At 35.8% G+C, this 14,444-nt stretch overlaps 1 protein-coding gene across 3 annotated transcripts in view; it reads right to left on the reverse strand.

Annotated features, from left to right (window-relative positions):
* SVEP1 (sushi, von Willebrand factor type A, EGF and pentraxin domain containing 1) overlaps positions 1-14,444 on the reverse strand; it is a 210,617-nt gene that overhangs the window by 87,682 nt on the left and 108,491 nt on the right. For 2 of the 3 annotated variants that reach the window (XM_003925239.4, XM_074395153.1), the window contains exons 15-21: positions 12,443-12,607; positions 11,635-11,868; positions 9,407-9,568; positions 6,650-6,811; positions 2,273-2,434; positions 1,807-1,898; positions 591-687 (exon numbers count right to left, since the gene is read on the reverse strand). In XM_003925239.4, coding sequence (XP_003925288.2) covers positions 591-687; positions 1,807-1,898; positions 2,273-2,434; positions 6,650-6,811; positions 9,407-9,568; positions 11,635-11,868; positions 12,443-12,607 — 1,074 coding nt within the window. The remainder of the gene's footprint in view (positions 1-590; positions 688-1,806; positions 1,899-2,272; positions 2,435-6,649; positions 6,812-9,406; positions 9,569-11,634; positions 11,869-12,442; positions 12,608-14,444) is intronic. The other variant, XM_074395151.1, reaches the window with a different exon arrangement.

Below are 14,444 nucleotides of genomic sequence, written 5' to 3' on the forward strand. Positions count from 1 at the left end.
AGTTCATTTCCCCTCAAAAATTATGTTTCTGAACTCAAGTGGAATGTGAACCAAACTGTAAAAAAAAACAAACCCTTAATTCTTAACATAATTCCTACATAATAAAGTCCAAAGCCGTATTGTTTTTCTAAGCACAGATTCTAGAAAGATAGAAACAAAGCAATAAATCATAGCTATTTACAAGAACTTCTATCAGTGTGTATAGCAAATGAGATAAACTAGCAGTTCATTTAAAGATGTTTACACTGGATAATCTGTTCTATGTTGAGTATTGTGCATATGATTTTTGATAGAATAAAACCTTGGACATGACACCTGGACTGTATTTCAATTTAATTTGTGGTTTATGATAAAGACTCACAGGAAAGATAAGTCTTTATTCTTTATCGAAAATGGGTAAAAAAAACTGTTGTTTGTGAAGTATGTATAATTTTTTCACCTACTGTTTATCTTGTTCAACAAATTTTGGTGCATTTACATGGTCTATGGTATCTTACAGGATATATTTAATGGACTAAAATTTGATACTGCAAGTCATAATTATTTCTTATAAAAATATATTAAAGTCTACATTCCTTGGTGTTATTTACCTGTATATCCAAGTGGGCAGAGACAAACGTAACCAAGCCCAAGTTGTTGGCAGGTTCCACCATTGTGGCAAGGGTTTAAGAAGCATTCATGGAAAACCTACCAATAGCATAAAAGAAATCAATCAGAGACAAGGCACTCTATTTATTTAAAATCAGTCTTGATTAGAGAGTCAGAAGGTTTACAGCATTAGACAGCTGGTTCCTGTTTCCAGGTAAGTTCACAAGCTAGCCGGCTGCTGCCTGAATAACACTGGTGCCTGTCATATAGGGGAGCAAATGATATATATGTTATTCTTGGGTGATGATCTAGTAAACCTAAGGAGCATTTCTAAATGCTGGCTGCATGCTAGAATACAATTGATATTTTTAAAATGTACTAAGGTCAGGGCCTCAACCCAGATCAGCTAAATCAGAATCTCTGGGAGTGAACTCTGCACATTACTGTGTTAAAAAGTTGGCCAGGATTCTTCTATGTCTCCATGTGATAGCCGCTGCTTTAGAGGATCCTACAAATTCCTATGTCCACTAGGCTCAGTTTCAAATATAACTTATAAAGCCCTAACAAGTCATTATGTTTGGACTAGGCTGCAGGAAGTTGAAATCAGAAATGTAATTCCATTATCCATAAAACTACTAAAAAGCAAGGAATTCATGACATTGAGCAGAGTGTCAAAGTAATGACTGAATCTGTTAAAGTAATCAAGGTTTAACAACTAGTCTTTTAAAAATATAAAGCATTTGCTGTAGCTATATTCTTAATTTATGTTTCTTAATTTTAAAAACTCCTACTTTTTCCCAGTAAATCTTTTTTCCTTTCTTTTTTTGCTGGCAAAGAAATTTAAATAATTTTCATGAAAGTTGGGTAACTCTTTCTGTCAATTAGAAAAGGCCTTTGCTTAAACCAAGTTCCCTTACTCAAATGATGGGTTGTGCTTGCGGTAAGTGTTTATAGTGAATCAAAAGGCTCCCCATATCTACTCATTCTTATTGCCAGGCATTGCTGGGAAAAACTGTCATTTTTGATACTTAGAACATCTAATGCTGCATTTTGGGACTGTTCTAAACAGGAGTCAGTGTAAATATAATTATTCATTTATAAAATTCATATATTTTAATTACTTAAAGTTTCAATCCTGGTGCTTTTTCTGTGACATGTAAAATGAAAAATTATTTTCCAAGCATTCCACAGAGAAAATTTTATACAAAATGAACTTGCCTGACTGCTGATTTCAGGCCTCTTTTTAATATGTCCAAAAGAGGCAGGGGCCACCACACTTTCCTCTGCTGCTGAGAAAGTTGAACTAAAACCTAATCAATTAATAGAAAAACATGTCAGTGTGGTAGATAGGCCAGTAAGTGGACTATATCTAAGTACTATGGTCAAGAATCTGGTTGTCAGAGTGGGTAAAACCACATATAATTTGTTTCACTTATATTTTATAAAAGAAAACAGATGGATGGCATACATCACTACATCCTAGACTCTTAAAAGTTATCAAGTTCAGTGTTTCCAAAACAAGACTCTGTTCTATGGTCATCAAAAATACTTCAGAAGGACAACTTAATAAGTCCAGATACCCAAATCCACTGAAAATAGTAATTATCAGAACTGAAGCTACAACAGAGACAGGGAAGAGTAAGTGTTCAACACAGGATTATGTAAGAAATGAAGTTCATCTTACTTGAGCATTCTGTGATGGATCTGGAACCAGCAAACGGGGTAGTTCCATAAAACGGACAGGCCAGGCAGAAGGCCTTCCCTGCATGAGGTTGGTAATAGTCACGAGGACATGGGTGACAGGGCATTAATCCAGAACGTGAGAATTTTCCTTCTGGACAAGGAACTGTAGAGGTAAAAACAAATCATTTGTGTATATAAAGCAACACACCCTATATTTGAAAGAAGTGATTTAATCTTTGCTTATAAGAAACCTACTGAATAACCTATATAGACCCTTCCACGTATTTTATACCCACACCATCTTATCACCCAGGTAAATGTTTTGTTGGGTTTCCTTCCTGTCTTTAGTAACACACATTAATTTAATAAAGTTTAGAACTGGCCATATAATAAATATATTCTTATTTTTCCACCTAACATGATATTATAAGTGTTTCCCAAATAGTTCCCCCGATCATTAAATAGATTTTAATAAAAGAAAACTGTTACATCTCATTGACAGACCATGATTGAGCTAACATTTTTTCTACTACTGAATATTTAGATTGTTTTCATTTGTTTGCTATTATAAATAATAGTGATGTAAAGTTTTCACGTAAATCTTTGCATTTAGCTCTGATTATTTCTTGGGATAATAGTTGAAATTGAGTAGTTGAATTAGAATAGTTGGATTTGAGTAGTTGAATAGTTAGGTCTAAGTATTTGAAAAGATTAAAGCCATTGATATATAATGCCAAATCATTAAAAAAATATAAGTAGTTCCAATTGATACTCACATCAGCAGTGTATGAAATCACTGTTTTTACTGCATGCTTTTCAGCACTGGTAATGATTATTAAATTTTTTTTTTCCAATTTGATGGTGAAAATGGAATTACAGTTATTTTAATTTGCACTTTGATGATAAATTGCTTTCTTTTACTTATTAGAAATTTTTTTCTCCTGAATAGTTTACTTATAAAGGATCTTTTATATTTGTTTTATATATTAAGAATATGAATCCTTTGACATAATTATTTTTGCCAGTTTGTGTTTTGCCTGTTAATTTTGTTTAACTGCTTTCATGAGCAAGTAATTATTACTCCTCATTTAATACTAAAATAATGTAAGGTAATATATTTACCTATGAAAGTACCTTTAGCAAAATTGGTAGTTTTATAATTAGTATTTTTATTTTATTTGCTATTTTCTAAGTAATATGAATTGTAATTTGATTTTTTGACAAAATTATTTTTCAGAAGGATGGCTTGAATGTATAAATGTTTGGAATAAGTATTTATTTGTTTAAGCTTTTATTATTAATTTCTGTTTTTAATCATCTTATGGTCAGAGAATTTATATTGCATAATTGCTTTTTGAATTGAGATTTTTAAATTATATCTAAAGATAATTAAAAATACTTCATTAATAGTCTTATCACAGTAGAGTAAAAAGTGTAATGTATGTTATTAATTCAGTCTTAGCAGTCATGTACTATAAGTTCTCTGCACCCTTACTGATTGTCTACTTGATCTTTATAAATTCAAGGGCGTGGCAGGGCATGGTGGCTCATCCTTGTAATCCCAAAACTTTGGGAAGCTACAGTGGGTGGATCACTTGAGGTCAGGAGTTCCAGACTAGCCTGGCCAAAATGGTGAAACACCATCTCTACTAAAAGTATAAAAATTAGCCAGGTGTGGTGGCAGATGCCTGTATTCCCACCTACTTGAGAGGCTGAGGCAGGAGAATCACTTGAACCCAGAAGACAGAGGTTGCTGAGATGCGATTGTGCCACTATGCCACTACGCTCCAGTCTGGGTGACAGAGTGAGACTCTGCCTCAAAAAGAAAAAAAAAAATCAAGGAAGGTATTAAAATCTTCCATGAAAATTTTATTTGTACAATTTCCCCTTGTGAGACATACAGCTTTTGTGATATTTTACTGCTGTTATGTGATGACAAAACTTTATTATGACTTACACCGCTTGTGAATTTTGTAAAAATAACTCTTTTCTTCTTCATGTGATGCTATTTGACTTTGAATTGAACTTTTTCATAAATTCATTTTACCACCCCTACTTGCTTGTGTTTTTTTGTATTCATGTGTCTGGTAATCTTATTATTGTTAATCTTTCACTGTCATTTTGTGCTAGACAGTCTTTTTGTAAAGAACATTCATTTGAGAATTGTCATTTAACCAAATCTGAAATTCTCTTGCCAATAATGAGTGGAATATTAACCAAATAAAAAATGTCCTCAAACGTAAAACTAAGAAAGAAAGAGGGGGAGGGAGGGAAGGAGAGGTTAAAAACTAAGAAAAAATATGTATAAGGGACTGTTTTATTACTTGTACACATTTAAGTTTAAAGTAAAATGATGTTTATCCAGCACCACAGAAAAATGTCAACTTCTGTTATTCCAATTCCCACTCATGACAAGCAGAATGTGGTTAAACTTATGCTAGAAATATTACAAGAGTAGGGCCAGAAATTTCTAGACTTTCTGGGAATTATAACTCCTTAATTACAATAATTTAGTATTAGACAAACCTCAAGGTTTATTTAAAAAGCTAAAAGAAAAAAAATTGTCAAATATGAACTTGTTTCACTGTAAAAATCCCAGTTTCTTTTGCAGTTGGAGGACGTGGACAGGAAGAGAGACTTTTTTACTGTGGACTTTCTGCCAAAATTAGTTCTTACATTGACAAAGTAAAAGAGTCTCTAGCAGATCTATTTCACTCAGAATGTGAAGACTTGTGAGATTTCTAATTAAAAGATCCAAAGCTGGTATTACCCAACAGACATGGTTTATGAGTTTCAGTTAGACCCTAGCTAAATTCTCTTCTCAACTCTTCAGAGAAACTATTAGGTTGATGAATATTACTTGCCTAATGCCTCAGGTCTTAGAGACTCATAGCCACCTTGATTCTACCAGACTGAGAGAATTTACACAGATGGAATACATGTAATACCTATGATTCAGAGTGTGTTTTGACTTTTTCCTTTTCTCCCTATGCACTTAACTTATGAGGACTACAACTCACAAGATGCAATGCTGGAAACGCCCTTTCCTGCCCTTGCACAATAACTTTTCCCAGCTCTTGTTTACTGGTAATCTGCCTCTAAATGGATGAAGTTAAGCATGGCTGGGGTGCAGTGAGGGTAGGAAGTGTGCCTGGATGTCTCTGTGTAGCTTGAGAGAAGTAGGGAATCAGTAGGTTGCCTTCTTAAAAACATCAATCATTCAATATGGGAACAGATTCTTCATTTCTCATTTGCCATAGATCTTAGGTTTTTAAATAATACTGCAGAGCATGGTTGGATACACAATTGGAAAAAAAAAATCTTTCAAGAATGTTTGTTCAGTTCCCAGTGAGGCAGGCTAACAACCAACCTTTTTATGTTTAGTCCAGTTTTACTAACTGCAAATTACAGCAGTTGCAAGTTTTTGGAATTTCTGGAAGTAGGCTGACCGTGACTGTCAGTCCTAGCTTCACTGTCATTCTAAGTTTTCATCTTTTGTTTTTGTTTGCATGTTCCTGAGTATTTTGCTGGAAAATATCCCTGAGTAGGGATGTTAGTCAGAAATCTTTAAAAATTGGAACTCTGATCTTTTTATTTCTATTTAAACCAGTGCTTCTCAACGTGTGGACCCTGGAGTAGAACAATCAGCATTACTTGAAAACTACTTAATAGAAATGCAAATTCTCAGATCCCTCTGCAGACCTACTGAATCAAAGGCCCTGGAGGAAGGTCTCTATGCTGACATTTGAGAACCAAAATGAGTGGCTCTCAAATTTTCCTAATCACTCCAACTAATCACCTGGGGAAACGTGAAAAAGAAAACCAATGCGCAACCTTTGCTCAGACAAGTTAAGTCAGAATCTCTGGGAGAGAAGACCAGGCTTCAGTATTTTAAAAATACTCATGTAAATGTGAAGATGATTCTAATGTGCTACCCTAGTGAATAACCACTCATGAAAATCCTCAATTCATAGAAAATGAAATGTCATAATCCACAGAATACAATATTTTTAGAATTTCAAGAAACACTAGACAGAATTTCACTTTATAAAGGAAGGAATGAAGTTCCTAGTTTAGATGTATTTCTACCATATCATGAAGCCACATGTTTACTACGGTTTGAGGCCTGGGATTGAGTTTTATACTTCTTTTGTGTTCCTAACCCAGCCCAGTGTCTACACTGCAGGTATTTATACCTAAGTGTTGACTGGCTGAAAAAAGAAACCAACCAACCAAACCAAAAAACCTCTTTATGAAGAGACAGTTATTTCCACTCTGTTCATAAAGTAGATGTATGGTTTTGCTGAAAATATGCTACTCCTTCATGCATGGAAGCTAGCAGGTTTAAAGAAATATCAGTGCCTAAGGTCTTAATAACCTCCACATGCAGAAATGTTCACAGCTCCTCTTTTCACAGTTGAGGTGTTTTCTGGACATGAGAGGCAGCTCCGGGAACCACATCTTGGCTGGTAAGTGCCCAGTGGACATGATTCACAAATCTCAAGTCCATTGAATGAGTAGGTGCCTTGTTTACACTGAGCTGAAAAGAAAAGGTAATATTATTATCAACAATGATATTAAGCTGCACAAAAGTCATGCTGTGTGGGATAGGGTTTTCTGCATTTTAATTTAGGACAGAATGAGGGTCCCAGAGAGCTCTTTCTCCTGTTAGCTACATATACACATACTGTGTCACCACCATGCTTCTCCGTACTTAATTTTAGACTATTTCCATTTACTTCCGTTATGACTCATTGCAGTGTTTGATGCATAGCACATGTTCAATAAATAGTTGTCGAATGAAGTTAGAAATAGATAGCACAGAAGGGCACTATGATAGGAACAAGTTGTACACTGGGAATTTGTTCGTGTAGAAGTTCTCCATGTGTACAGTGTTATCCTTAGTGGCAGACACAAAACCCCAAACCTCGCTAGAGCCTTATAAACTACTCTGACATTTTTGCTTTAAAAAAGAACTGGCTGCTCTAAATAAGAACTGGCTCTGCTACCTTCTTCTACCTAGAGATGCCATTTCATCCAAGGGCCAGTGAGGAGTAGAACATAAAAGTAGACATAGCTTCAGGCCCAGAGAGATAAAGCAACTTTCTAAAATTCGTAAGGATGATTTGCAGAAGAACAAGACTTAGGCCAGATGCCCTGACTCCCAGAGTATTGGCCTTTCTCTCTGCTTTTGACCTCCATATGACTCATTTTCACCACTGCTAATATGTTTAGTGCATTTCCAATTACGTATGTAGAACCGCTCTAGAGTTTGTATCAGTCATTAAGCACCCACACCTGCATTCAGAACAATGGCAAAGAACCACACTTTTGAAATTCCTTAAATGTATCTTGCTGTAGCCTTACTTATGAGAGAAAAAGTTTCCATTAGGAACTCTTATTGAGAAAAATATGAAAATATTTTGAAAATACTGAATATTTTAGTAGCAAGAATATGTGCATATGTGCCTGCAGTTATTCATTTCCAAGTAAACGGAGAAGTGATCTCATTATATCAGACACTACTCTCACAAAAAGCAATCCAATAATTGCAAAGTATCATGAAACTTCTTTCCATTAATTAATGTGAGATTCAAGGAAAGAATCCAGGTGACAGATACAGTTGGGATGTATGTCTCTGCCCAAATCTCACGTTGAAATATAATCCCCAGTGTTGGAGGTGGGGTCTGGTAGGAGGCGACTGGATCATGAGGGCAGATTTCTCATGAATGGTTTAGCATCATACCTTTGGTACTGTTCTAGTGATAATGAGTGAGTTCTTGTGATACCTTGTTGTATAAAAGTATGTGGCACTTCCCTGTCTCTCTGTTTTTACTTTTTTTTCTTTTTTTTTTTTTTTTTTTTTTTGAGACAGGGTCTTGTTCTGACCCTCAGGCTGGAGTGCAGTGGTGCAGTCATAGCTCACTGTAGCCTCCACTTCCCAGCCTCAAGTAATTCTCCCACCTTAGCCTCCCGAGTAACTGGGACTACAGGTGCACACCACTACGCCTGGCTAATTTTTGTAGAGACAGGATTTCACCATGTTGCCCAGGCTGGTCTTGAACTCCTTGGCTGTCTGCCTCAGCCTCCCAAAGTGCTGGGATTACAGGTGTGAGTCACCATGTGTTCCCCACCCATGTCCCCCTGCCTTGCTTTTCCTTTCTTCATGTGACATGCCTGGTCCTAATTTGTCTTCTGCCATGATTGGAAGCTTCTTGAGGCAACCCTTAAAGCAGATGCTGCTATGCTTCCTGAATAGCCTGCCGACCCACAAGCCAATCAAACTTCTTTTCCTTATAAATTAATCAGTCTTAGATATTCCTTTATAGTAATGTAAGAATGGCCTAACACACCAGGCTAACTGATGACTATGGATTGGTGCTTGACTTAGAGACAGCAATGGAATATTTCCAGAAGGAAAGATAAATGGACTTTTTTTTAAAGTGAGAGAAACACTCAGGTAATATTTTATGTTTAACAGAAAGAAAGAATAAATAAATAAATAAAATTGCTTTCTGTAGTACTCTTATTTCATTTTATTTGCCATTTAGATTTCAGGACTGTGATGGACTTAGAACACTCTACCTCTAAGTATCATACCTTGGCATACTGAGTATTTCAAGCTGAAGGAAATTTGAGAAAACTATAGAAGTAGGAATGTGTCTCTGAACTTCTGTCTTTCTTTCCTTTAGGAGATCATAAAACCTAGAAATAAATCTGACCTTCCCCTGAAGCTGACTGTAAAATCTCATGTGAGAAATCCCTATCCTATACTCAGAGGAAATGAATATCCTTCTCCCTGAAGACACAGGGACACAGAGATGAATCTGAACAAACAAGACTTGCTAAGCTCCACCTAGCATATTCCCACTAGATCATTCTTCTCCATAACTATCTTCTTCATTGACTTTAGCCTAAAAATATACAGGTTTCCCTGATTCATTTCTGAAGGCTCCCATGTCACCTAAAACTTATATTAAATAAATGTGTATGCTTTTCTCTTGCAAATCTACCTTTTGCCATAGGGGCCTTAGACAAGATCCTAGTGTTGAGTAAAGAAAATAAATCTTTCTTTCCCCCAAAAAGGAAACAAAATTTGGGCTTCTTCTGGTTGAAATGTCAACTAAATGTCTACCTTTACAATCAGAGATGTTTCTTGAATGGATATATTCCGTGTACATGCCAGAGGGACAGGGTTTGCACTCAAGTTGCCCTTCTTTATCTTGATAGGATCCGATCTGGCAGCTTTCACAGGTGAAATGTTCCAGAGAATAATAGGTTCCCAAAGGGCAATTGACTGTAGAAAAAGCAAATGGAACACCAAATAAGCTACAACTATGGAACACACTGGACTCTTTTTTCCTAAGACATGAAAGTAGTAAAGCATGCTTCCAGGTGCTATTGTTTATGGATTAAATTTTGCAGCCAGAGGTTTACTCACAAGGCAAACCTTTCAGAAATGTATTCCCTAAGACCAACAGTAGGACATTCTTTTATTTTTTAAAGAAAAAGCAAATTCTTATTAACAAAGCTTGGGGCTTATGTAATGAGGGGGTTAAAAGTGTGGGTCAAAGTTATGATAAACCAGATCATCACGGGAAAAACAGTTAACAAAGAAAAAGCTGATGGACAAAAAGGAAAAAAAAAAAACAGTTAGGTTCCTTTGAGGATTTCAGATACTACAAACATTTTCTTAGTTGTTTCTCTGAATGCTGCCCCTTTGAAACTGACTGCTAGTCAGTTAGCATCCTCCTTCTTTGGAGACTTGGTAGGTTTGGAGTAACTCAGAAATTCTGAGACCAAAATAGAGCATTACACTGAAAGGTTGCTACCAAAGTTAACATCGTTAATGGGGAAGACACTTGAAATTAGTACCTAGGTAATTCTGAGATGTTAAAAAGTAGGTAATAATTACCCATGTACTTGTTAACATGCAGATTCCAAGACCCCACCTCCAAATGTATTAGTTCTAGGATAGGGCCTGAGTCAAGATGCACATTACAAGCATTTTATGTGATGCAAGACCACACTGAGAAATGAGAAACATGGGTCAACATGACTCCTGATTTTTACTCACAAGGTGGGGAGGAAACAAGTGCAGGCTTAGAACAACAATTTTAATGTTTGGGCTGAATTCATCACACTATGAAAAACCCAACTGAGCTCTTACACTAGCTAACAACTGTGTAAGAAGGGCACAAGAGCTCATGTTTACAGAAAGATAAACATAAGACTCACGCCATTCGGTTCAGCTGAGTACACAAAGTTCCATTACAGATTTCCCTATCTATAACTGATGACTTCTTTGGGAAACAGCTGGAATTGATCCAGATCATGGCAGTCTAGAATAGGGGTTAAAACTTAAGGGAGTTGGGACTGGGAAGGAAGAATAGGGAATGACTGTTTAATGAGCATAGAGTCGCCTTTGAGGGTGATGAAAATATTTTGGGAATAGAGGTGATGGTTGCACAACACTGTGAATGTACTTCATGTCAGTGAATTATACACTTTAAAATGATTAATTTTATGTTATGTGAACTTTACCTCAATAAAAAAAAAAGTTAAGACTGGTATTGGCTTCCTGGATGGGAAGTTTTGCCACACTACTTACTGTATTTTATTTTTATTTTTGAGATAGTATCGCACTCTGTTGCCCAAGATACAGTGCAGTGGTGCCATCATAACTCACTGCAGCCTTGACTTCCTGGCCTCAAGTAATCCTCCCACCTTAGCCTCCTGAGTGGCTGGGACTACAGGCATGTGCCACCATGCCTGGCTAATTTTTTTGGTATTTTTTGTAACCAAAACATGGGGTTTTGCCATGTTGCCCAGGCTAGTCTCGAACTCCTGGCTCAAGTGATCCTCCCACCTTTGCCTCTCAAAGTGCTAGGATTACAGGCATGAGCTACCATGCCTGGCCTCCGCTTACTGTCTTAATGGGTAAGTCTTATGGGCAAATTCTTAGCCTCTCTGGCTTCAGTTTTCTCATCTGTAAAATGTTCTTAATAACAATGGTACCTCACAGAGGTGCTAAACAGGATTAAACATGAGAGGTGCTCAGCTGGAATACAGAAGTGGTCAAAAAATATTCATTGTTATTATTGGAGCTGTTACCAAAAGCTGTGAAGTCTAAAGATATTTAAATAAAAATCAGATTTGAGTCTCGCCCTGAACTAGATTTCTTGTCTTTACCCAACAGTAGTTCCTTAGACTCTTGAGACAAAATAGTAGTAATAACAACCACTCAATAATAGCAAAATATATATTTCATTTCAATATCCCTTTATAGTTGTAAAATGGCTACACTCATCTCATTTGACCCAAAATGCACTAAATATTTTTGATCACAGGGATTAGTCTTACCACACATACGCTCTCTCAGCACTGAGCCTGGTCTGCAGAAAGGGGAAGCCTTTCTTGTTTCTAATGAATTGCTGTCAGCTGTAAGTATTTCTGATGCAAGCTGAAAGGAATACATGGGGTCTTTACTGAGGGTCCTTTTCAGTTTATTTGTAATAGTTTCCAATGTCTGAAGGAGTCGTAGCTGATTTTCCCATTCAAGGGTATCATTTCTTTCATCAGGTAATGGCACACTAGCTGAGATAAAAACAAAACAAAATAAAACATAACACAAACGCATGGTGTTTCAGAAAGTCAGTCATAGTTAATTTTTTTTTTTACCAAATAGAAATGGCATATTTAAAATCTTTTAGTACTAACAACTGATCTAGAGAAAAAAAAAAATAAAAAACTTTCAGGAAAAATTAATTCAAAATCAATTTAATCACTATTCACTAAACAACGTAAGTACACGGATAAGACTAAGAACTACACAATTTGTTTTAATCCTTCTCTCAGATGCTGGATCTATATCACCTTTTTTGGGGAGTTCTTTATTATAACATAATAAATTTCTGTAAATTCTTACATTTTAAACGCATGCCCTAATCATGCCAAGATAAGAATGAAGTAGGGTGCTTGTCACCGTGAGACCTACAAAATATTGATATTGATATCAGAAGATGACAAGGCTTAGTTAACTGTGCTTTCCTTAATTCTCAATTCCAGGATCATTTCCTAATAATGATAACAAATGGAAGATTTGAGAAACAGGTTTCCAACTAAGAATTTTCCAAAATATTACTTTTTCAAATAGACAGTTTATCCTTACCTGTGATGTTAAAAATTAACTTAATTTTATAGTCAGATAATGGGGAACTTCTTTTAATCCGTGAAGACCTGGCATTGCCGATGCTTGTGGGTGTTTCTTGCACAGTGTCCAAGAAATCTTCATAAGAGTAATCCAGCCTATTAACTGAGCCCCAGCCACCTGGTCCTGGATAGTTGGGGCAGAGACACAGATGATCACAAAGTTGTTTTTTCATCAGCATTTAGGTTTTAATGTTAAGCAACAAACGAAATTGCACTTCACCATTTCCTCAAATGCCCGTAATATACTGCTTACAGGGTTTGGTCTACAATGTTATATATATTATAATTTTGGGTCACTTCATATTTAATATATACTACCAATGAATTACACTAAAAGAAGAAAGGAAAGTCCCTATGGAGCTACCAGGGCATTTATAACATTCTATCTTTGGGTAAATAGTTAATTATTTTAGCTTTAGGGGTAAATTTTAATGATAAATAAGAGCTGGGTGCAAAATTCTAATCAATTTCTATTTTCTTGCAAGACTTTCTCCAATCCTTTTTTCTTTTTTTTTTTGTAAATTGGCCTTATAAACTATTAATATAAATAAACATACCTCCTCTTGTGAAGATTATTCAAGATACTTGCATTATATTTTAAAGGTAAGGGTAGTTTTCAAAGGCAGTATGTAAGTTAAATGAGTCTATGCTACACCACACTGGAGGCAACAAGGATACGTGGAATTCTCTAGACGCCCTTGGTATCACTGTGATTAACTGCATGGGTTCAAATTGTGGCTTCTCAATGTATGCTGCTGTATAATCTTAGCCAAGTTACTTTCATCTTTCTGAGCCTCAGTTTCTTCACTTGTAAATTGAGACAATGATTCTTACCCAATAGCTTTTTCTGTGGATTAAATGAGACAAAATATGTAAGCTGTCAAGCTCAGTATTTGACTCATTATAAAACTATATTAATATTATTCTGGTCATACTATCATTTTGTTATGCACTTTACAGAATAATTTATATTTATATAGGCCTTTCCACCTAAGCAAATTGTTTTCTGAAGTTTTTGGCTATGTTTATGCTTTTGGCAATTAAAATTAACTGGGATTAATATGTCTTTTCACTTAAATCATTTCTCCACAAGGATTAGGTAGGTGTTATAAAAAAAAATGAGCAAAGAGAAAAGTATTAAAAATTACTATAATTCGGCCTGGCGTGGTGGCTCAAGCCTGTAATCCCAGCACTTTGGGAGGCCGAGGCGGGTGGATCACGAGGTCAAGAGATCGAGACCATCCTGGTCAACATGGTGAAACCCGTCTCTACTAAAAATACAAAAAAAATTAGCTGGGCATGGTGGCACATGCTTGTAATCCCAGCTACTCAGGAGGCTGAGGCAGGAGAATTGCCTGAACCCAGGAGGCGGAGATTGCGGTGAGCCGAGATCGCGCCATTGCACTCCAGCCTGGGTAACAAGAGCGAAACTCCGTCTCAAAAAAAAAAAAATTACTATAATTCTACCACATAGAAATAATGACCATGAACATTTTAGGCAAGCTTTTTCCCCACTATGAATGTATAAATATACACACATATATACATTTATGCATGCATACATACATACACATACACACACACACAACCGGAATAAAAATAAACAACACACTTTTGACAAAACAAGATTATGCTATGTATACATCATTTAGTAATCTTTTTCAAATTTTATGGCATTGCTATGTGAAATGGCCACATAATATTCTCTTGTATGGCACAGCACAAACAACCTACAGCTTCTATTTTTAGAGTTTTAGGTTATTTCAAATTTTTAGAACATCCTTGCACATACAGTATTTAATCAAATCTAAGACACCATCAATTAGAAGACACATCCCATTTTCAAACCTAAAGGAAGAATGTGCATCTCAAAATTTATAAAATTTGGTACATATTTGCACAATAGCATGATTTTTACCTTGAGAAATATTCTTAGAAATGAAATTTCTGGGTCTAAGTGC

This window comes from Saimiri boliviensis, chromosome 2, assembly GCF_048565385.1.
Source record: "Saimiri boliviensis isolate mSaiBol1 chromosome 2, mSaiBol1.pri, whole genome shotgun sequence".
In the NCBI taxonomy this organism is placed as follows: Eukaryota; Metazoa; Chordata; class Mammalia; order Primates; family Cebidae; genus Saimiri; species Saimiri boliviensis.